At 41.9% G+C, this 24,605-nt stretch overlaps 1 protein-coding gene across 1 annotated transcript; it reads left to right on the top strand.

The window, feature by feature from the left end:
• Positions 1-1,029: 1,029 nt before the first annotated feature.
• LOC307062462 (uncharacterized protein) lies at positions 1,030-24,106 on the top strand (the record flags this gene model as incomplete). The annotated part of the gene is given in 5 exon segments (XM_079718174.1): positions 1,030-1,097; positions 4,684-4,840; positions 9,968-10,165; positions 23,577-23,694; positions 23,697-24,106. Coding segments are annotated over 5 exon segments (951 nt in total).
• Positions 24,107-24,605: the final 499 nt, after the last annotated feature.

Here is a 24,605-nt window from a genome sequence, read left to right as displayed (position 1 = left end):
GTATACAGGAACTTGGAAGGGGCTACTTTACATAAACATTCATCTGCCTATTATAATTATTTTAAAATGTAAATTTAGGCCTACCATATAGGAGTTTGGAATTGGATACTTTTCACAAACACACATTTGTCAGTTATAATTAATTTAAAATGTAAGCTTAGATCCACCATTTTGAACATGATGATCAATCACAAATTTCTATCTCTAGCCAAAATTTCTCTCTGAGCCATAGCCCTGGACATTTGACCTCAGCGTGTTCTGAGCTCCCCAACCCTCCCAAACCCTGATGCGCCTACCAACTTCCTTGTCTTGGATGTGGCACTGCCATCAGCCACATCAAAGCCAGGACACGTAGACTTCTCCCTAGCTTTTTCCTCGCCCTCATTCTCCACATCCAGTGAACCGCCATGTCCCCTTGATACTATCTCCTACCAGGTGAATTTGTCTTCCTTTCTCCTTTTCTCTTGCTACCCCCAGACTTCAGGCTGCTGTGATGGCTAGTCTGGTTTACTACAAAAGTGACATAATGTGTCTAACCCTTGTGCTACCCCACCTCCAATCCAGTTTCCACATTGCAGCCAGAGTCTCTTTCTAAAGTGCAAAGGTGATCAAGTTATTTCCCTGTTTGACCCCCTTCATTTTCCAAAAAGAAAATCTAAACTCCCAGCAAGCTCTTCATTGTGAGTTTTATTTTAGCTGCATCTCCCACCCGCCTCAACCTTGCACTCTGTGCTCAGCTTTCAAAAGGACTTTGAGCTTCTCTAATGCATCGTGCTTTCTCTCACTTCCAGGTCTTTACATAAACTCCTCCCTCTACCTGGAATGTACCCTCCCACTCATGCCTTCAGGACAAGCCTAGCTGTCCTTCAGGATTCCAGTTAGATCTCTTCCCCAAAGGTCCCCTAAATCCCAGAAGTAGTTCCCATAGCTCCCAGTGGGCTGCCTACTGCCTTGTGTTATACAAGCTATGGCGGTGCTGGTCATCTCCTCTCATTTCACATAGTAGAGCCCCACATCTTTAGCTGTTACATGGCTGGTCAGAATAAGGAACTCTCTGGTAGAGTTGATGTAGCTATGTTTCTAAACTCCAGCCTCTGGTATGTAATTGGAAGTATTATGTGGGACTTCTGGGGAGTGTCCCCAAAGGGAGGGGGTATACCTTCCCTCTCTCTTTTCATCCTTGCTAAAGGCCAGGAAACACAGGCTGGGATGGCTGAAACTAAAACAGCCATCCTCAGCCACACGGTGGAAACCATGTGTTGAGAATGGAGAAAACAATTAGTAGAAGCCCGTGGTCCTAGTGATTGTGGAGTCTACGTAGTAGCCTATCTACCTGAACTTTGGTGAAAAAGAAGTGAACCTTAATTTTATTTAAGCCATTGCTCTTTTTACTGAACATAACCCTAAATAAAACATAATAAAACTGTGTAGCCATTGTCAGTAAGATGTGTTGTTACCTTTAACTGTTAAGATCCTCGAGGGCATGCATCATGTTCGCCATTGCACCTCTGCATCTTAGCATAGTGCTGGCCGGCAACTATATCCTCAGAAGTATTTGTCCAATGAGTGGGTCACTCTGATAGTTTTATGGAGGCAGGCTGGTTTGGTGTGCCATATTTTATTTTTTTAATTTTTATTTCTTTATTTATATATTTTTGCTTTCTTTTTTTTTTGGCTGCTTTGGGTCTTCACTGCTGCGCACAGGCTTTCTCTAGTTGCGGTGAGCGGGGGCTACTCTTCATTGCAGTGCGTGGGCTTCTCATTGGGTGGCTTCTCTCATTATAGAGCATGGGCTCTAGGTGCACAGGCTTCAGTAGTTGCGGCACGCAGGCTCAGTAGTTGTGGCGCGCAGACCTTAGAGCACATGGGCTCTAAGTTGTGGCTCACGGGCTTAGTTGCTCCGCGGCATGTGGGATCTTCCTGCACCAGGGCTCAAACCTGTGTTCTCTGCATTGGCAGGCGGATTCTTAACCACTGCGCCACCAGGGAAGTCCCCCATATTTTATTATTTAAACCCAACTTTTAATACAGCAGTTAATTTGGTTGAGGTTAGCATTGCTATTGTTAACCAATTATTCCCCCTAATTCTCCATTTCCCAGACTCATCCTTTTAAAGTCTAGTCTTTGACCAGATTCCCCTCACCATTCCCAAGGAAGTTTACCCTACTGTAAGTCTGATTTTGGAGAGGGCCAGTCTTCCAAGTCTTTGTTTTCCTCTGGCCAATCGGCTTGCTTTGTTCTTTGACTCAGGACCCTCTCTTATGTGTGCATGCATCCTTTAGCCAAGATGGATTTCAGTGCAAGGACCTTTGGGAAGCTAGCAAAACTTATTATGGTCTGGCGTCCCCTCCCTTTTTGATCCCCAAGGAGCCTTTCTGCTCATGTGCAGTCGAGGTCTCTCTGACCCCAAGGATGAAAAATATGTGACCTCTTGATTTTTTACACAGGCAGTGGTTAGCCCCCCTCTGTCTCTGCCATTACTGTTTTCTTAAAGTGTCCACAGGAGACAAAGTCCAGATATTTACCCTGTTCCTGTTGTTATTTCTATCTTGAAGTATAAACAGGAGGCTGGCTGTAAATGTCTAACCTGGAGCCCATCTATCTCCTGCCTCAAATTCATCCTGGTTATGCTTGTCTGGACAGCTGCTGCTCTGGCTTCTGGGCCACCTCTGGCCATTGGGAAGGTAACAGGCTTCTCTTCAGCTGCAGCTTCTCCCAGGCTGCTTTGCCCCAAGTGTGGCCAATCTGGGCCCTTGATTAAGTCCCCAAAGGACAGCTGTTACTAAGCTGTAGCATTGAAACAAGAATTCACTGAAGGCTTACTGTTAACAAAAACACAAACTAGAGTCTGTTTTCAAATGGAGTGAAATTGCCTAAATGGCCAAATTTCCTAATTTAAACAAAAATTTAAAGTCCAGTCTTCATCAATCCATTTTTCTCAAAGGGCTTTCACTGACTGATTATGGGACAACATCAGTTCAAAAGGCTGTTTATAGAATATTTATGCCAACAAAAAATTAATCAATAGTTGATCTAAGAAAGAAATGGAAAATTTTATTCGAGCCAACCTGAGGATTACAACCGAAGAGATAGTCTTTCAGAAAGTTCTGAGGGCTGTTCTGCCCATTGGAGATCAAAGCATAGTTATATACGTTTTTGAAACAAGGGATTATACATCACATAACGCACTCACAGTTTACATAATTCAGATCTGCATGTACAAAGCAAGTAGTAGGTCATCGTGATCCCTTACGAGATTAAGAAGTAAGGTTATCTCCTAGGAGGGCTGGTTAATGCCAATGCACAATACACACTAGACGGGAAGGAGGAGGCCTAAACGGGCAGAGAAAACTTTTATGTTTAAATTTTTCTTGTCTTGCTGAAAATATGAATTTTATTTCATCATTTGTAAGATACCTTTTATAATGGGCTATAAGCCAACCTGCTTGAACTTGACTGCAGAGAGGGTCATTAACTAGGGTTATCCTGGACACTAAGCTTACAAGGCTGTTCACTACACATCCTGGAAAGAGTAGTCTGAAACCAATAGCCAGGTGATGCTTCGGCTCACAAGACACGTAGAAACGCAGGAGCCCCGTGGAGAGCTGTCTCCCAACAGAAAGCAGCATTTTGTCTCTTGAGGCTACTTGAACATTTGAGAAGTTTCCTGAGTAATGTTAAGACTAGCAAAACACTTTTACACCTCAGCATGTAATCTTAAAGGAACAAGGAACAGGTTATATCAAGAAATTGTTGGGATTGCTAGCCAAGAACCAAGGAACATGGATAGCCTTAGAAACGATATCTATACCCTCCGCGGTTCCATCATAAACAAAAATCTGTGCTAGACATTTATTTCTTGGTATCATGCCTTAATAATCTGATGATAATCAGGAATTCTTTGCAGATGAAGACAGTTGTTCTACAGTCTGTCCTCAAATGACTGATAAAGCAATTCCAGGGTTCCTGATATTCACCCAGATTTTTCTATTTGGGGTGGCTGGCACCTGGTCCACAGCTTGTTATTTCCTTTTTCTTATTCACCAATTTGGCTTTGCATGCATTCAAATGTTCTATATTTAGCATAACTCTTCCCCAATATGAGATGGGGTGATATCATAGAGGATTGTTAACTCTTGCCAAGTAATGTGGCTTTACCTTTTTCTTATTTATGACAGAAATATCACAAATCTCATATTTTGTAGTATTTTTAATTCTTTCATTTTTTATGTGATGGAATAATATGATAGAAAAAATATAATTTTTAAGAGAAAGAAAGAGACAAGCTGACTCTAATTGAGCAAATTAAACTCTGAACTTTATGTCAACTTTTAAGTGATTGTGGCTTTGGGCATTAAAATTCTATGTGCTCCAATCTGTGAATTAGAAAGTGTGTGTGTGTGATATACACTTTCTTGTTTGTAATATTAAAATACATATATGTGTATATTTATTAATTCATAGACTGTTTCATAGAAATAGTTATTCTGAAAATTAGAATTGTTTGCAATAATCAAAGCAATGTCCCTATTTGGTTGAAACTGATGAGGTTTTATACAAAGGAAGTTCTCTAATTTGTTGATTTAAATTAAGCTCAAATTTTCACCTGCTAAATGTTCTTAAAGCACAGGATCTTATACTGTTGCCATTTTGAACGTTAAGATACATGCCCACATGTTGCAGGAGGGTATCTGTCGCCGGCAGAGACCAGCTGCCACTCCCAAGAGCGTTCACAGGTGGTATTCGCCTTAACCAGTTCACAGCTTTGAAGGGATGTTCCAAAGCCTCCAACTCTCAGAAATCTGGCTTTGACAAAAACCGAGAAAAAGATTCAATACTTGTATAGACTGAGGTAGGCACACAAGCCCTGCCCTGACACATGCATAATAACTGAGGGGAGTGTATCGTGTACACCCATTTATTAACTTACAAAAACAACAGCACCGACAAATTGATCAGAACGCTTACGTTGTCAGATCTGCCCTTGGGCTTCTTGCGGACAAGCTACTAAGGCTCCAAGTTATCATCCAAATGTGGTTTGGAGAGTGTAGGGTCAGAGCAAGGGGAGTTTTTTGATCGGAATCTTTAATTTCACTGACCTATATCAATCTCCATGAAAAAGATTTCGGATAGGAGATTTGGGAGTAAACTGTAGATAAATAATGTGTCTGAAAAGTCTACAAATATCTAATCCTTCAATCTAGATTACTCTGAAGCAAGGGACTGGAAAGTGATTCTAATTTAGTAAAGGGAAAACCAAGTTATATGATGCCTTCTTTGGAGAAAGCCTGCAGAAACCCAAGTGTCTTGGTCAATTTGAAACCTATAAAACTTGTTCCCAAAGAACCAGCCGTTGGCAGCACCCACCCAAACAGGTTTAAGAGAGAGGGCACCCCGTCTAGACCTGTGCCCTTGTGTCCTGCCTCAATCGCACCAGTCATTGACCTTGACGTGAAGTACAGTTTCCTCATTAGAAAATGAAAAAAGTCCTCACACCAAGTGCTATGTATGGTCTGTATGTTCGCACCCCTGTACAATTCACATGGTGAATCCTAATGCCCAGCGTGATGGTGTTAGGAGGTGATTAGGCCATGAGGGTGGAGCCTTCATGAATGAAATTAGTGATCTTATAAAAGAGACCCCACTGAGCTCCGGAGAACCGCCTGGTGTGTAGAATCTTGGATTCTATTCATAGGAAGATACCTCTATCCTGAGAGGAAACAAAGCTTTGTTCAAAGCTTATTCCAGTGAGGTACAGAGGCCATAGAAAACAGGATTTTGATTTTTTTGTTCTTTGATGACTGTGTGTCCTTTCTGGGTTGTTACCTCCTTTCTGATAGAGCATGATCTTGTCAGCAGGCAAATCACATGAATTCTGGGTGTTTCATACAACCGCATGTTTCAAAATTTGTATATAAGTGGTGTGGATTTGGCTGGGATTGAGGATTTTGATTCTATTAGAAACTGGTAAAACCCAACAGATGTAGCAGAAGTATTCTAAGGCAATTAGCTGGGACAGCAAAAGCTGCAAAGGCTGGTCATTATGCAAATGCAAGGTCATTAAATGCCAGCTTTCCTTGCATAGATAACAGTCAGAACCAGCTTTACACCCACAGGAAAGGAAGATAAATGCATAATGTTTTCCTTCAGCACAATTCACCCCATTCAGACCGAGCCATCCCCATTAAACCAGGCTAACAGATTTTGCTTAACAGTAAAGACTAGCAGATGATTTCTGACGTAAATGATGTTCTCGCATTCTGGTTTGGTCACCTTTTGGTATCTCCTCAACTTTGAAGGTTTTTTTCCCCTAAGTTTCAGGGTCAAGGGCACACAAGAAAATAAGCAAGGAACATAATCTTTTAAAAGTGTTGTAGTCCATTTCCCACTTATTTTGCATCTCATGAGCTGTAACAAGTATTTGCGGGGACAAAGGGTATCCGTTTTGCTTCACCATTTAACAATCCAGATTGTGATAAATGGCTGTTTTTCCTCTTTCTCCTTCCAATCTTCTCTTCCTGGAACCCGTCCAGGTTAGTGTTGCCTTGCCTTAGGACTCCTTGCTAAAAGAAGACAGAACAGGGCTTGTAATTTATAGTTCAGTTATTACCTAAGTGAAAAATCCCAAGGCAAAGAGCAGTGGCATCACAGAGTGAGGGGAGGGAGTGGCGCTGTTGCCTTTTTTCTACGGGGTCCTCACAACAGTCTAGACACAGCGCCACCAAGAGGCACAAATTGGGAGGAACGTAAAGGTGAAGGATGGAGCAGTAAGCAGGAAAGAGAAATGACAGAGGCCTGACGAGAAAGGGCATATCTGGGGAGACAAGCATTGTTTTGGGGTCAACAATCCTATGGGGGAAGTTTCTTTGACTTGGACTCTGAAGATCGGTTTTAGAGCAGTTTGCTGCATACTAGCAATGGTGTTGCCTGTTTCCTCTTAGCAAGGGGAGCCTGACACCACCTTCTTTGCTCCCCTCACGGAGATTTCAGCCAGTGAGATGCAGATGAAACCCTCTGTGAACTGTACAGCAGAATCCAAATAAATAGGAGTTCTCAAGAGTGTTAAGCTGAGGCATATTAAAAGTGTTGAGTTTATCTGAGCAAAAATCTATGAGAATCAGGCAGTGGCAAACTGGAAGTGATTAGGGGCATCCAAGGACAAGGAGCTGGGGGACACTCAGAGAAAATTCACAGAAAGGAAATTACAGTAAGAAAGAAAGGAAATTACAGTAAGTCCCCTACATATGAATGAGTTCTGTTCTGAGAGTGCATTTGTAAGTCCAATTTGTTCATAAGTCCAACAAAGTTAGCCTACGTACCCAACTAACATGATCGACTATATAGTACTGCACTGTAATAAGTTCATGATACTTTTCACACAAATAATACATAAAAAACAAACACAAAAAATAAAGAAAACATTTTTTACCTTACAATACAGTACGTTGAAAAGTACAGTAGTACCAGCTACATCACCGCCGCTTTTACGCTTGCTTCCGGACATGCTGGGCTTGAAATAAAGATACTGTACTACAGTACTCTATACCGTACTGTGCAGTAAAGTACACAATAGCACAACCTCTTGTAGAGGATGCATGCACGTGACAATGTACGCCAGACACGTGAACTGACTTACGTGATTGGACGTGTGAATGCACGTTCGCATCTTTGAAAGTTCGCAACTTGAAGGTTGGTATGTAGGGGACTTACTGTATTTGATAGGCTACAGCTTAAAGCCTGCGTGGCTGTCTGTGGCCTTAGTGTTTTGATTTGTAACCTTGAGGCATTTACATCACACTGTTGGCTAATGGAGGACGGCAGGGTATCAGAGCCATCTCAGTCTAATGGCCTCCTTGTCTAATTTAATAAGAGCCACAGGCCAAAGAGAGCTGAGGTGGGTCCCCCCTGGGAAATGAGGAAGCAGCTTTCCTCTGCTCTCTTCTTGTTTCTCTAGCCTGCCTTCCTGTTTCTCCGTAAACCACAGCCTCCAAAAAAGTACTTTCTTGTGATGGAGTTTCTAAGATTCAATGTTTCTTCTTCCTGGCTGAACCCTGAGGAATTCCTTCTCATCATTCAATACCCATTTATTACCTTCCCTGCGGATGACCTCCTCTGCTCACCCGTCCCTCTTCAGATACTCCTGTGGCCGTGATAAAGCTGGTTTCCTTCTGTGTTCAGTCAAGCATCAGTTGCTTTTCTTCTGCTTTCTTCCCATTCATGGCCTGGGAGAAACTCTAACCTCTAAGATAAACTTTGAGCAGATTGAATCACATCTGTTATAATTCACTGGTTTAACACTCAGGGGTTAATATGGTATCTCTTTCTTAAAATTTATTGGGGGAGATTTCACAGTCACATCCATATATGTGTCATTGTCAGAAGGTGGAAATGTCACAAAAGGAGGGATATTGGACTTGGGAGACTGCTGACTGTTGCCATGGCACTGGCTGAGGCTTGGACCCCACACCATGCTGTGTGTGTGTGTGTGTGTGTTGTGTGTGTGTTGTGTGTGTGTGTGTGTTGTGTGTTGTGTGTGTGTGTGTGAGGTTTCTCCTGAAGAGAAAACATGTTTCTACTGTTAATCATCCTGAGGTAGGATGGGAGGAGGGAGGACACCATCTGGGGTAGAGTTGGGTCTGGAGTCAATTTGTGGGGATGTTTAGAGATGCCTGGGATTCCCACTGGGGAGCAAGGCCTGCTCCTGGCAGGAGGAGGGTCTGCTGTAAGTCGGTTAAGCAAGTCTCGAGGTTAGGTTTGTAGCAGTTACAGTGTTCTCAGCATCATTTTCTGTATTCCTACTTTACTAAAAATTAATAAAAGCTGCCATCTGGTCTCAGCTGTTCTCTGGGCAATTAGTGGCAACAGGATCTCCAAGCTGAGGACCGAGTGGAAGCAGTGGCATGGTCGTCATGAGGGACAGCTGACCCCACCAGGGGGCCGCTTCACAAGGCTCATCAGGGTTGCAGGTTAAGAAGAAACCGGGGCACCTGCGGTAAAATTCCCCTGAGGCAGGACCTTGGAAACGCCAGCAAGTAGCTAGGAAGGCACTTTGGAGGAAGCAGGCCTGTGGGTGTCTGAGTCATAATAAGTTGAATAAACAAAGATGTAAGCCCATTCTGAGGTCACAGGCCCTTGTCACTGGCAACAGGAGTTGCGGCAGTGTCTTTCACACCCTCCACTTCCCTTTCTCCTAAAGCCAGGCTCACCAAGTGACCTTTAAATAATGATTTAACTTCCCCAGGATTTGCCAACAGGGAGAGAACACACTGGTAGTAGTAGTAATATGTATTCCAGTCCTCCTGCAGGCTTTATTTTGCTTGTTAATCAATATTACTCTTCTGGTCCATAAAATAACCTTTTATGAGTTTGGTACCTATGAGTTAGTCCTTGAATGATTATCTAGTGTGCACACGAACAAAATCTGATTCTTGTTTCTGCAGGGTTGAGGGTGAGATCTGGGTCTGTAGCCTCTTATATTAGTCTGCTCTGGCTGCCAGAGCAAAGTTCTATAGACTGGGTGGCTCAGACAGCAGAATTTTATTTTCTCACAGTTCTGGAGGCTGAGAATCCAAGATCAGCTGTTGGCAGGTTTGGTTTCTCCTGAGGCCTCTCTCTTTGGCTTGCAGATGGCTGTCTTACTGTATACTCACTGGGCCTTTTCTCTGTGCACCCACCCCTGGTGTCTCTTTCTCTTCTTATAAAGGACGGATCATACTGAATTAAGGCCCCACCCTTAATGACCTTAATTACTTCTTTAAAGGTTCTGTCTACAAATTCTGTTCTATCACATTGGGTGATAGGGCTTCAACATGAATTTTGGGGGCACAACTTTGTTCACAATATCCTCCTTCTTCTCTCCCCCAACCCCAGGAATACGGCTCTGTGAGGCCTAAAGAAACCAAATGCTCTCCCTAGACCACCCTTCCCTAATAACCCTTCTCTATGACCGCATCAACTCCCCATACAGTTCTTGTCACCACTGATTGAGCATCAGGAGACTCCCCTACACATGGTGACGCTCACCCCAGAGTCCAGTCTTGACTCCACCCTTCCTCATGCTGTCACCGTGGGTGACTTCAGCAAGTGGAACACTTCTCCCCCAGGACTCACATCTTTACAACCAGGTCGACCCATTGAACTGCTCCCTCCCTACCAGTCTCAGCTTGTAGATCCACTGTGGCTCCATACAACTCACTTTGTAGGCCCTCGACCTTGGATATGTCTTAAAGCTCACTTTCTCTTCTCCAGCACTAGGTAGCTTAGCTCTTCTTGAGAAAATCTAAACATCTTTATTTTTTTAAATTAATTTTTATTGGAGTATAGTTGATTTACAATGTTGTGTTAGTTTCAGGTATACAGCAAAGTGAATCAGTTATACATACACATATATCCACTCTTTTTTAGATTCTTTTCCCATATAGGTCATTACAGAGCATTGAGTAGAGTTCCCTGTGCTATCCAGTAGGTTCTCATTAGTTATCTACATATAGTAGTGTGTATATGTCAATCCCAATCTCCCAATTTATCCCTCCCTAAACATCTTTAGATTAATACAACAATCAACCCATCGTCTGCAACCTCATTCAAGCATCACTGGAACTTCATTTTACCTTCCTCTTGCTCTGGTTTCTCACAGTAGCTCTTAGCAACCTTAAGCCTCCAAATAATAATACACTTAATATGTGTCAGTCACTATTCAAAATGCTTCTTATGTATTAAGTCATTTAAATTTAATTCTCATAACAACCCTGGGAGGTAGATACTATTATTATTACTTCTCACCTCATTTTATAGACGAGGAAATTAAGGCACAGAGAATTTATATAACTTGCTCAAGGTCACACAGCTACTAAGTACCAGAACTAAGATTTAAATGTAGGCATCCTGTCTGCAGAATCTCTTAATCACTATGTGACATTGCCTCTGTTTCCTGTACATTTGGGCTCTGACCAAGGTCCTCTCTTACAAAGAGATGATGAAAGCATAAGCACCATTACCTTCTTGTCTTTCATCTACTCAGTTCTATACTGATAATCAACTTCTCTCCCTCCAGGCTCAGAACAAGAAATGCTTTTTCCTGTCCCAGGTAAATCCCTCCACTTGAGATATCCATCATATTCCCTCTTCTGAGACCTGGTTCTCTCAGTTATTTCCTGTCTTCAAATTCTTTTTTTCATTGGCTTTTTCTAGCTTCATGATTCCCCAAAGCTCAATTATGTCAACATCTGTGAAGTTGAGTGAATTCATGAGAAGTGATATATCAAACAATCCTGAAAAGTGGCATCCCAATGTGTTAATTTAGAGTGACAGGTGTACCTTCCAAGGAAACCAAGAAGTCATTACTGTTCCTTTGAGACAAAGCTTAAATCTCATCTCCAAGAGGCCCTTTCCTGTTTTGTTGTTTAGCTTTCCTTGGGCACTTTGCATTTGCCACTGTGTGTTGCTATTATTGTAATTATTACTATCCTGTGACACCCAACTAGGCTGAAGATCTGTTGAGAAGAGAGATGATAGCCAGTCTTACTTTCTATGTTTGGCCCAGCATCTTGCACACAGAAATTGCGCATGAGAAATCTTCTTGGTTCTTTCAGCATTGTTTTCATCCAACACATATTTATTGAGCTGCTACTATGTGTCAGACATTGTTCTAGATTTTGGGGAGTCAGTAGTGTATAAAACAATGAATCTGATTGCATGGAGCTTATGTTCTAGCAGAAGGAGATGAGCAACTAGTAAATAAATATATGTCAGTTTATAATATGAACTATAGAGTAAAATAATGCAGAAGATAGCATTAGGGGCTTGAGAGGGGTTGTGGCATTATTTTTACAGAAAGAGTCAGAGATATCTCTGATAAGGTGAAATTTGAGTGGAGACCTGAATGCAGTGAGGGAGCAAAGGACTGGCTTTATCAGCGTGAATATTTATGAAGCTGCTGGTTTAGGCCATCTGACACCACTAACCAGACACATAATTTTTTTTTTAACATTTACAAGAGTTGAAATAATTTTACAGTGAACACCAATACCACCACCTAGATTCTACCACCAACATTTTGCTTCATCACACATCTCTCTGCCCATCTTCTAGTCATCCATCAAGTCATCTTTTTTTTGATACATTTGAAAGTAAATTCAAGACGTTTGAATAGTTTCCCCTAAATACTTCAGCATACATAGCATTAGTTCAATTTTTTTTAGTTTTATTTTTCCTGTACGTAAAATGAAATGCACAAATCTTAAGTATGCATACACCTGTATAACCCAAATTCTGATCAGGATATAGAACATTACTTTCACCTCAAAAATTTCCCTCATGTCTCATCCCATTAATCCCTGTGACCTACAGGCAACCACTGTTCTACTTCTTACCACCAAAGATTAGTTTTGCCTGTACTAGAACAGCATATAAGTGGAATTATATAATATATGCTCTTTTCGGGCAAGGCTTTTTTCACTCATAATGTTTTTGAGATTCGTCCATGTTGTTGCATGTATCAGTAACTTTACTTCGTCTAAAACTCTTGTCTGGTGGTTCTCAATCAAGGGCAATTTTGCCTCCAGAAGATGGTTAACAATGTCCGGAGACATTTTTTTTTGGGGGGGGCCACGTTGTGTGGCTTGTGGGATCTTAGTTCCCCGACCAGGGATTGAACCGAGGCCCTGGCAGTAAGAGTGCCGAGCCCTAACAACTGGACCACCAGGGGATTCCCTGGAGACATTTTTGGATGTCACCCTGTGTGGGTTGTTACTGGCATATAGTGATTAGAGGCCAAGGATGCCTCTGAATGTTTGGTCCTGCAAGGACAGCTCCCACCCTGCACCTGACTCCAAAGAATTATCCAGGTCCAGATGTCGGTAGTAGTAAGGTGGAGAAACCCTACTCTAGCCAGATATAAAGCATGAATGGGCATCTTTCCATCCAGTCAGTATCTTCTGTCAGTTATCATTGATCAACTAAGGTATTAAATCTGGATCTTTGCTTGGTGTTAGTTTTCTTGGGATATTTTACATTTTGAAAAAGGACCACATTTTAACAAAAATAATTTTTCTTTCAGAGTGGAAAATCCATTCATCATAGCAGACCCAGGTAAGAGGAAATTTGGGTATGATTCTTTCCTGGGATTCATCAAATCCTATTGCATTCAGACTTCTTGGAAAACCCAGGCTGGACCCAAACTACACTAGCCTCTAGGAACGACCAGAGCAGATGCAAGTTAGAACTTTCTTTTCCCTTCCCTCCCCTTCCCTTCCCCTCCCTTCCCTTCTCTTCCTTTCCCTTTGTTTCCTCGATATCCCTATGAGCACGGGGAGTGACTAAAGTGGCCACCTGATTGAGAAGGGTCTGGATGTTTCTTGGTTTCATTTTTTTCCCGTTCAGAGCAATACTCCAAGAACAGAAGCAAGCTAGTTGGGGGGAGGTAGAAGCAGACAGTACTTTGAAATATTCTGCTGCACTTTTCAAACAAAAGTCATTGACTACCATACAGAGAAAATGAGATTCATAGAAATGTGTTGGAGAGCAGTTACATTAAGTGTCTCATAAATTTAATGGCTACTGTTTTGAACTACCTGATAGATTTTCTCTTATAGATTCTGCCATGATGCGGAATTTCTTGTTTCAACAAGAGCCGTGATTTGCATTCGCATAGCTCCCAGGTGCCTCTGAAAGTGGGGTAAAAACAGAATAGAACAGTTCTCTTAAGAATCAGCTGCCATTTTTGCATTTACACACAAATTTTAGGATTCACTTGTCAATTTCCACACACATACAGTGATTGAATTGAATTTATAAATAAATTTGGTGAGATAAATTTGTAATTACAAAACAATTACACTATTGTTTTGTAATCCATGGACATGATATATTTCTCCATTTGCTCAGTTCTTCTTTAGCCTTTTTTTTTTTTTTTTTGCAGTACGCGGGCCTCTCACTGCTGTGGCCTCTCCCATTGCGGAGCACAGGCTCCGGACATGCAGGCTCAGCGGCCATGGCTCACGGGCCCAGCCACTCTGCGGCATGTGGGATCTTCCCGGACCGGGGCACAAACCCGTGTCCCCTGCATCGGCAGGCGGACTCTCAACCACTGTGCCACCAGGAAAGCCCGCTCCTATGATTTTATATAAGTGGAGTCATAAGTACATAGTCTTTTTTGTCTGCCTTTTTTCACTTAGCATAATTACATTGAAATTCGTCCATGTTGTTGTCTGTATCAACTGCTAACTTCTTCTTCTTGCTGAGTAGTATATTCCAATTTTTGGGTACACTATAGTATATCCATTCTCCTGTAGATGGACATTTAGGTCATTTCCAGATTTTGGCTATCACAATGAACTTTAGCTACTAGCTATGGACATTTGTGTACAGGTCTTTCAACGGACATATGTTTTCATTTCTGTTGGTAAAGTGCCTGGGAGTGAAGTGGTTGGAACATAGAATAGGTGTACGTTTAACCATTTAAGAAACTGCCAAAGTGTTTTCCAAAGTGGCTGTACTACTTTATACACCACCAGCAGCGTATGAGAGTCCAGTCCCTACGCATCCTCACCAACACTTGGAACAGTCAGTCTTTTAAATTTAGTCATTCTGATGGGTGTGAAGTAGTAACTCGTAGTGGATTTAAGTTGGATTTCCCTCATGAATAATGACGTAGAACATCTTTTCAGGTACCTTTGGGTCATTAATTCAGAAGAGCTCATTGTGAAACACAATTTCTTAGACAAATTTGATTGTGATTTTGCCTAAGTTCATTAATTTTCTAGGGGGCGAGGGAATCAGTAAAGTTCAAAGAGGAGAGAGAGAGAAAGAGAGGGAGAAGGACAGTGAAAATAAAGGTATTAAATAGTTTGGAAAAAGAATGATTACATAAGTAGCTAATGTTTTTCAAAGTTAGAAATATTTGCAGTTTCATTTCATATCACGACTCTATCAGTGGTTACACAAAACGTCTGTGAGGGCTGGTCCCAGATGCCAGGTATGCCGTCTACCAGACAAGAAAGAACAACCATCTACAAGCAAATGAGGCAGATATGTCTATGGGGCTGATCACTGGAATAGCAAAATTTCATCCCCCAGCTGAGGTGCTGATTAGTCCAATCAACCCGAAAGGGTGAAATGGGATCAGGCAGAGAGCAGAAGCGGAGGGCCTGGGAGTGCAGCTGAATTTTAAACAGGCCATTGCCTGTAATGATACTTTTCAGGATCCAAACAAAGATGCAAGGTACAAAATTCTTCCATTTCCCAGTTTGGAGACTATTCTTTCCCCCATGATACCATCAGAGAGCATGGGAGAATATAATTGTTCTAGGTAATAAAGTGAGGGGAGTTAAGTGTCTGTGGATTGTCTGAGGAAGGGAACCTCTGAAAAGAGAATGGTGTTGGAGGAATGAGGGCAGCTGAATTGCACGATGAGGTGAAAAACAATTTAAGAACCGGTTTCATCTAATTTTTAGGATTTGGAATTGCTGTCTTCTATACCTCTGTCGACTCCAAATGTCAGTAAGTTCTGTTATATGCATGAATGCCTTATTTTGGTTGTGTGTGAGCATATGAGTGTGTGTGTGTGTGTGTGTGTGTGTGTGTGTGTGAAAGAGAGCTATTTACTAGTTACCCATTGGAAGTCTGGAAGGACAGAGAGCCGTATCTGTGTCTGACACTGGCATAGAGACCACAAAGGGGACCAGACTTGAAGTGACCAAGCCCTCACCTGGCGGTTCTGTGGAGCTGAAAGTTGCAAAGTATATCTTGACTTGTGCTGCCTGCCTGCACGGGAAGACTTCGTTCCAGTGTGAAAACATACACACTGTGACTTAAACATATTTATATCCATGAGTTGGAGGATGTTGTATGAAATCCATTTGCCAAACCTTGAATGGTCCATTAGGCAGTTGAAAATGTCCAGGAGCTGTATAAACAGGCTTTCTTGGGTTGTATTTGGACAAGTGGGACAAGTGAGGTGGGCACTCTTTGTGGCATTGTTAATGTTTCCCCACCAATATTGGTCCATGAATGCTATAATTTTTTCAGTAGACCAGTGGTTTAAGGCATGTACAATGGTGAGGAGTGGGAATTCGTGAATCTCCAGTAGGACTGGGTTGTTACTTGGTGCAAACCAGAGCTTTCTCTTTTTACCAAACCAACAATTGTTGAGCTTCCAATCTTGTTTCTCCTTCTCTGAGGTCAGTTTTTGCACTGTTCTAACCAGTTTTCCTAAGTTGTCATTTAGGGAAATACCTCTTGGGACAATGGCAGAGGTTTGCTTGATATTGGTTTCTTTAAGGGCAGCATTTTTTTGAGGAAATGTCACCAAAATGATTTTCCTTAACTTCCAGAGAGTCAAGTTTAGAATGCCCTGAAGTCTTAATAATAAAGCAAAAACACAGGTAAAAGTATTGCATCTAGTAATTCCTGAAATAGGGGCCATTTTAAATTCTATTTCCACTGGGAGTAAGGTAGTCACATTACTTCTACAACATTCCAAAATCATGGGCTATTCCAAAAACATATTTACTATCAGTTATAAATGTTGGCAGTTTTGCCCTTGGCTGAAGTACAAGCCCATGTAAGAGCATATAATTCAGCCTGTTGGAGAACTTAATCTCTAAGTTCTAGAATGATTCAATGATATCAAAAGGAGTAGCAATAACATACCCAGCACAATATTTGCATTGTCACCTTTTAAATAAGATCCATCAGTAAACCATAAGAAGTCAGCATTACCCAATGGAATTTCCTGCAGATCTTCGAAAGGAGTCAGGTGATCTGTCAGTGTTAAGGAATCATGAGGGACTTTGTCAGTGATGGAGGGGAGACGAGTATCCAGATTAAGGTTATGACAATGTAAGAGTCATGGAAGAAACAGTTAACAAGGGACTTCATAGTAGGTGAGGCATGTGACTGAGAAATGTTGAGTGTGATGAGAATTCAGGAGGGCTTCTACTGTATGAGGTACAAAAGTGATTAAAGGGATCCCACAGTGATGTTCTTGGTGGCCTTCACCAAAAGGGCAGTGGCTGTAATGACTCTAAGGCAAGGGGGTTATTATTCCCATGCCATAGGGTCCAGGTGCTGGCTGTAGTACTCTATGGGTCAGTGGTGGTCCTGTGTTTGGGGGTGAGTACCCCAAGGACCGTCCCTTCCTTTTCATGTACAAAAAGGAATAAAGGAATTCAGAATTGGGATGCCCAAGGGTGGATTCATCAAACTGTCCTTTAAGGCCTTGATGGCTATGTTATCTGATTCTTCCCATGCACTTGGGTTCAGGGTTGTTATAATTGAGTAAAACACAGAGGTTTGACCACAAGAGAGACACTTGGAATCCAATTTGAGCAATAGCCAACTAGCCCAAGAAAACTTCACAGTTGGTTCTTAGTTTTGGGTTTTGGGAAACTCAGGACACCATGAAACCTATCTAGATTGAGGTGTAGTCCTTATCCTGATAGCAGATGCCCTGGATATTGAACCTGGGTCTGGGCAAGCTGCAATTTTCTTTGGCCATCCTAAGTCCCTTTAAGGCTAAAAACTTTAGCAAGTGGTTGCTGTCTTCCTGTGAGGAGGCTCGAGTAAAAGAGCAAAGAAGCAAATCATCCACCTATTACAACAAAGTAGAACCTCTAGGGAACTTTATATCAAACAGATAAGCCTTCAGGATTTGCAAAAAATAAGGATTCTCAGTAAAACCCTGAAGCATTACCGTCCAGGTGAATTGTTTTTCTTCCCAAGTGAAGGCAAAAACTTATTGCTAGCTTCATCAACTGAAATACTAAAGAATGCACTGCATAAATCGATTACAGTAAAGAATTTGCTTCTGGCGGAAATGGATGTGAGTAATGTATGAGGGTTAGAAACAGCAGATTGTCCGGGAGATAACAAGGTTTTTTATTGCTGGAGGTCCTAAACAAACCTCTACCCTCACCCTTTAGGTTTTCTCACCAGTAAAACAGGGGTGTTACAAGGATTAATACCAGGGATAATGAGGACTTAAGCCTTGTAATCTTCTATTATGGGCTTTATGCCTTGAAGGGATTCTTTACTTACAGGATGTTGGTTAATTCTGGGAAGAGGTTTTGAGGGATCTATTTGAATCTTGATGGGAGTTGTGCTGTGAATTTTTCCAATATCATTTGGAGATTTTGCGCATAAAGAGGGTGGTAGCTGATTCAATAGGGACAAATGATCGGTGTTTCCACATCTACTCTAGGACTGTTAGAGATGGAACAAATAAAATATGTCAGAGTCAGGTTGGCTGCTTTGATGACTTATCTCCAAGTTCTAGAATGATTCCCCCTTTTGGGAGAAAGCAATTCCAGCATAATCCTTCTCTAGGAAGTCTTGCCCTAACAAATGGGGCAGAGGAACTAAGGGGAAAGGGGTGTGTATCTCTCAAAGAGCCTAAACAAAAGGGAGTACGTTCAGAGACAGGAACCTCTCGAGGTTCATTAGAGATCCCCACGATTTGAACAGGGGTTGCTTTTTTTTTTAAATTTTTTTAAATTTTTGGCTGTGTTGGGTCTTTATTTCTGTGCGAGGGCTTTCTCTAGTTGTGGCAAGTGGGGGCCACCCTTCATCGCGGTGCACGGGGCTCTCACTATCGCGGCCTCTCTTGTTGCGGAGCACAGTCTCCAGATGCGCAGGCTCAGTAATTGTGGCTCACGGGCCCAGTTGCTCCGTGGCATGTGGGATCTTCCCGGACCAGGGCTCGAACCCATGTCCCCTGCATTGGCAGGCAGATTCTCAACCACTGCGCCACCAGGGAAGCCCCAGGGGTTGCTTTATAGTAGTGGGGTTGAGGACCAAGAGTGTGGCTCTGGTGTCAATTAGGATGGGAAGAGATTCATTCCCAATATGGAGAAATGTCTCTCCAAGCCAGTTAAGGAGAGGATTGGGAAGAACACCTACAGTTCCTTTGAGTCTTGTCATTGAGAATTGGGAGGACAGTGGAAAGGCTGATTAGAGCGCTGAAGGTGCCTGAAGCATTTGAATTTTTAACAATCTCTTTTGCATTGTCCTTGTTCTTTGCAATAATAGCTGAAACTAGAAGGGTTTTGGTTTCATTTAGGGACTTTCATTTGGAGTTGAAGATTAAGAATTTTGGCAATCTCCCTTTTCATCTAGAGTGAGAGAGAGCTGCTTTGCCAGATGAACTGAATCTGGAGTAGACATAGTTTCCCATTCCATTCTGGTCCTTTTTACTAGAAGGGAAAGGTCCCAGTTCAGCCCATTAATAAACAGAGTTAAAAGCTACCCAGATGGAATCAACATTTGAAGGAAGACCTGAATTTTCTTTAAAAACAATCTGAAGTCAACTGTAAAGTCATGAACAGGTTCATCAGATTTTTGTGTACTAGGCTGAATTTTGTTCCAATCAACAGGCTTTGGAAAAGCCCTGGAAATTGCTCAGTGACGTCGACTAGCGAGTACTCAAGCCTGATCATGTATGAGTTAGTGGGTTGGTCTCCCAGTTGTAATTCTAGAGACATTCAGGATTTTCCCAGCGAGCTGTTTTCATCCAATGTTGGGCCTGACCTTCACTGACAAACGTATGAACTAGCTGATATAAGTCAGAGAAACGAGGCTGGTAAGTTTGAATGACTCTATTAAATCCCTCAGCAAATCTGGAGAATCCTTAGTTACTTTGCCTAAATCTTTGACTATGGCTCACAGTTCAGCTTTAGTCCAGGGAATATAAGAAAGTAAGGGTTTAGCCTCTGGATCCTCGGAAGGCTTAATTTTAAAGGAACTGATTCTGATAAATTCAGAGGAAAAGGGAGTGGGAAGAGTCTCAGCAGAAAAGGGAAATTTGACAAGAAAATTCATATTGGGGGGGACAGGGTGGTGGAGAGGTGTAGGTGGCATAGAAGGGAAGGAAGAAGATGGTGCCAGAGTCAGAGTCAGAGTCTGAGACACAAAAGCTGGGGAAGAAGAGCCTGAGGCTTGAGAAGCCATTTTATCTTCCTTTGTTTGCCTCAGTTAATCTTGAAATCTTATTTTTTAGAGAGGCAAAGTTTCCTAAGAACATTTAGAAGCCTCAAAATACCAATCGAATTAGGTGCTGCATTCAGTTTTGGAAATTTTAGAGTTAAGTAAGTTTGGGGATTTCAAAAATTCCCCATAATGGCCATTGACATTCTAAATTGTCTTTAGTTAGGTCAGTCCATTTAGTTGGAAAGGCACATAAGGAAGGACGGTGGTTTTCAAACATAAAATTGGCCGAGGTCCCTGTAGAGAATACAAAATGTGAATATGAAAATATTTAGATAACTGGGATCCCATCTCTCAGAGGTTTTTCTCTAGAGTAAGGGAATAATTTTCAAATAGACTTACTGTTCAAATAGCTCAAACGGCCTAATACCAGCCAGTTCTAAGGGACAATCTGGTCCCCAAGGAGCCAGACTAAAATCTTAACAGGGCAATTCCAATAGAACAGCCCCTATTTCTGATGGAATTGGGTTGAAGACAGAACCGGCACAGCTCCAATGAAACAGTCTCTGTTCCTGACAGTATGGGCTGAAGTGTAGCCAGTTCCAATGCAGTCTCATTTCACAATCATGCCGAAGTGCCAAACGAGTACTTGCATACAGAACAAGGCCTTAACCAGAAAGGATGAAACTTTAAATAGATCCTGACTAAGACCTGAGAGCTTCAAAAAGCAAAGAAGGCCGAAGTTGGGATCCTGGAGAAAGACTTACCCTCAAATCCCAGAGTCAGCAAGAAAAACAAAGAGCAAAAACAGGTTCAATGTGAGCACTGCATCTGTCTGCCCAGCAGTCTCGGAGTCATTGGGGGTCTTCTCTGGTTTCTGTACAGACCACCAGAATGCTGACCTAAAACAAATAGACTACCAGTTATTTCTCTAGCAAAAATGGATATATTGGGCCTCAATGAAGAATGGCAATTTGGGGTCTGCAATCATGGCAAGCCACGTGCAAGTTCCCTACATCAAGGAGAGGACAACTCTTTTAAAGAGGGGCAAAGGAAGTTGGGAGGGCTACCGTGAACAAAAAGTCCATTGGAGGAATCGAGATTTCAAAGTATAGTGGCTTTTTGTTGGCTGAGTTGTGACAACCTCTTATCAGCTGAGCTCTTGCCAGGCCAGAAGAGGACGCCTTTCTTCTCCTGTTGGGCTCTGCTTTCATTGTAGGACAAGAGAGCGCCCCCTTCTGACCTCCCAACTCTATATTAATTGAGGTTCCTGTTTATTAATTTTTTATACTCAAAGTCCAGAAAACTCTGAGAATGAAATCCATTTGGTGGCAAAACTGCCCTATCCTGACCTAATTTGACTGCACAACCATGATTGAACAGATGGAAGGCTATGCAAGCTCCTTAGCGCACTTAGTGTGGTTAGCAATATACTTTGTGGCAGAAGTTTTTTTTTTTTTGGCTGCACTGGGTCTTCGTTGCTATGCGCAGGCTTTCTCTAGTTGTGGTGATTGAGGGCTACTCTTCCTTGCGGTGTGCAGGCTTCTCATTGTGGTGGCTTCTCTTGTTGCAGAGCACGGGCTCTAGGCATGTGGGCTTGAGCAGTTGTGGCTCACGGGCTCTAGAGCGCAAATAAGCTCGTGGGATCTTCCTGGACCAGGGCTCCAACCCATGTCCCCTGCATTGGCAGGCGGATTTTTTTTTTTGAGTTTTGAATATTTATTATATTTGATTTTAATAAAATAAATTTAATTTTATGTTTACATAATTTAATTTTTAAATAATGGCTGAGTTTCAACAATCAGTTGTCAAAATTCCTGCAAATTTTGAGAATTCCCTGGTGATCCAGTGATTAGAACTCCGAGCTCTCACTGCAGAGAGCCTGGGTTCAATCCCTGGTCGGGGAACTAAAATCCCACAAGCTGTGTGGCACGGCCAAAAAAAAAAAAAAAAAAAAATTCCTGAAAATTTGACAATGAGCCCTTGTGGGCCAATATGAACCAGCTCCAGCACTGCACCATTCACCATCCTGCCTTAATGAACAGGACCAGGATTTTATCTGCTTTATTGGCAGGCGGATTCTTAACCGCTGAGCCACCAGGGAACCCCTGTGGCAGAAGTTTTAATGTGTTTGATTATGAGACATTGCTACCGTTCCTGCTGGGAGCGTTTTACATTTGTTGGGTTTTCACTGTATTCCTTTTCAAAATCTGAAACATTCTGAATCCTGAAACACAGCTGTTCTCAAAGAAGAGATTGTGAATTTGTATTTGCAGACAATTCTTAAGCCTTGACATCTGCAAATATCAACATTTATCAATACTTTAGGAATTGAATCTTTATCTCAGTTTTACCAAGAAGTCTTTGCTTCTCTCCAATATACTTTTCAGAATTCTGGTTATCTGCTTCTATAGCTGCTCAAGGAGTGGTTGCTCAAGGTCACAGTCCTCTCATAGTCCTCTCACAGTACCTCTTTGTTCTATTTCCAAGTCTAATTATATTTTTTGCGGGGAAGAGTCACTTCTGTCGGGGTCTGCCTTATAAATAGAGTTTCCCTTTACACAGGTCCTAGATGTGTCCCTGTAATGCCATTGACCGATTCTCCTGGAGTAGCATCTCAGAGGTTTACCCTTTCATGTTCACTGTGGTGTCAGTTTCCCAAATAGAGATTCCATTAAAAATGTAAATATTGACAATTGTAAGGAAAGAGGATCTGGAGTTCTGGCTTGAAAGAGAGTGTTAGTGCTTCAAATAAAGCATTGCATCATTGGTGACTTTGTTTAGCACTGGAATTCATTAAAAACATATTTCTAATTAAATAATTACCAAGCTGAGGCCATGCTGGTTAATTCTACCTACTCTATTTTGCATATTAGTTTAGTTGCTTTGATTATACACATTGCTCAGGATATTATTAAATTGTTTTCTGTAATTAAACTGTCATGCAATATTGATTAAAAATACCATGCAATGTTAGCTCTCTAAATTTTTCTCTGTTTTGAAATAATTTTAGAAAGGAAACTTTGATGCAAATATTTGCCCAGTAAATATTATTGGCAGCCTATTATGTGACAGGCCCTCCCACTGGGAGTTGCAAAGGTGAATGATTCGCAGTTCCTGTTTTTAAGATACTCATATGCTGATCAGAGGAAGAGATGTTAGAAACACATATGATTCATACTAAAATTGGGCTTTGTTGTGTAAGATACAAAAACCTATAGGGGAGGGAAGGTGGTATCTGCATTTGACCATTGGGTTTGCCCCGTGTAGAGCTCAGTCGTGGAGTTTCATTCAGAATCAAAATCAGTGTCTCTTTTGCTTATATTCACATTTAACCTTTTCAATTAGCAGACAGTGTGCTAATTGAAAGATCACTCAGGATTCTAGTCCCAGCTCTGCCACTAACTTTCTGACTGATAGGGTCCCCATCAGAGTCACAGGCTTATTAAAAATGCATATCCAGTGACTATAGTAGATAACACTGTATCGTATAATTGAAATTTGCTATGAAAGTAGCACTTAAATATTTTCACCACACACACACAGGTAAATATGTGAGGTGATGGATGTTTAACTCCACGGGGGTATCATTTTACAGTACATACATATATCAAATTATATCTTACAATTTAATTGCCAGTTATACTTCAATAAAGCTGAAAAAAGAAAAAAAGCACATCCCAGCTTTTTTGCAGACGCCGCCACCCCGGAACCTCCCGCGCTGCCCAACCACGGTCAACCCTACCGTGTTCTTTGACATTGCCGTTGATGGCGAGCTCTTGGGCCAGCAGAAAACTTTCGTGCTCTGAGCACTGGGATGAAAGGCTTTGTTTATAAAGTTTCCTGCTTTCACAGAATAATTCCGGGATTTGTGTGCCAGGGTGGTGACTTCACATGCCATAATGGCACTGGTGGCAAGTCCATCTATGGGGAGAAATTTGATGATGAGAATTTCCTCTTGAAGCATATGGGTCCTAGCATCTTGTCCATGGCAAATGCTGGCCCCAACACAAACGGTTCCCAGTTTTTCATATGCACTTCCAAGACTGAGTGGTTGGATGGCAAGCATGTGGTCTTTGGCAAGGTGAAAGAGGGCATGAATACTGTGGAAGCCACGGAGCGCTTTGGGTCCAGGAATAGCAAGACCAGCAAGAAGGTCACCATTGCTGACTGTGGACAAATCTAACAATAAATTTGACTTGTGTTCTATCTTAACCACCAGAGAGCACCCCTTTATCCCCGTCTGCTCAAAATATCCTATAATCTTTGTGCTCTCATTGCACTTCTTTGGGTTCCATATTTTCCTTATCCCCCTCCAAGTTTAGCTGAATTGCAAAGTTAAGTTCATTGTTATGAAATAAAAACTAGATAACCAAAAAAAAAAAAAAAGCACATCCGTAGGTCCTACCCAGATCTACTGAATTAGAACTCAGGGGCAGGGCCTGGAATCTGCATTTTAAACAGGCACCACAGATCAACTGTACTGCATTTAAAAAATAAAAATTTAAAATAAAATGAACAGGCACTGCAGGAGATTATTACACAGGCTGAAGTTTGAGAAACACTGGACTGCAGGGCTGTGTAAAGTCTTTTCCAGATCCACAAATTCGAAGCAGTGGGGTTGCGATGCAGCAGCCATCCACGTCTTCCTGGAGCTACCACACCCTGCAGCTCCGCCCACATTT

Source organism: Hyperoodon ampullatus (genome assembly GCF_949752795.1).
Source record: "Hyperoodon ampullatus genome assembly, chromosome: 13".
Classification (NCBI taxonomy): Eukaryota; Metazoa; Chordata; class Mammalia; order Artiodactyla; family Ziphiidae; genus Hyperoodon; species Hyperoodon ampullatus.
This window is presented reverse-complemented; position numbering and strand designations above follow the sequence as displayed.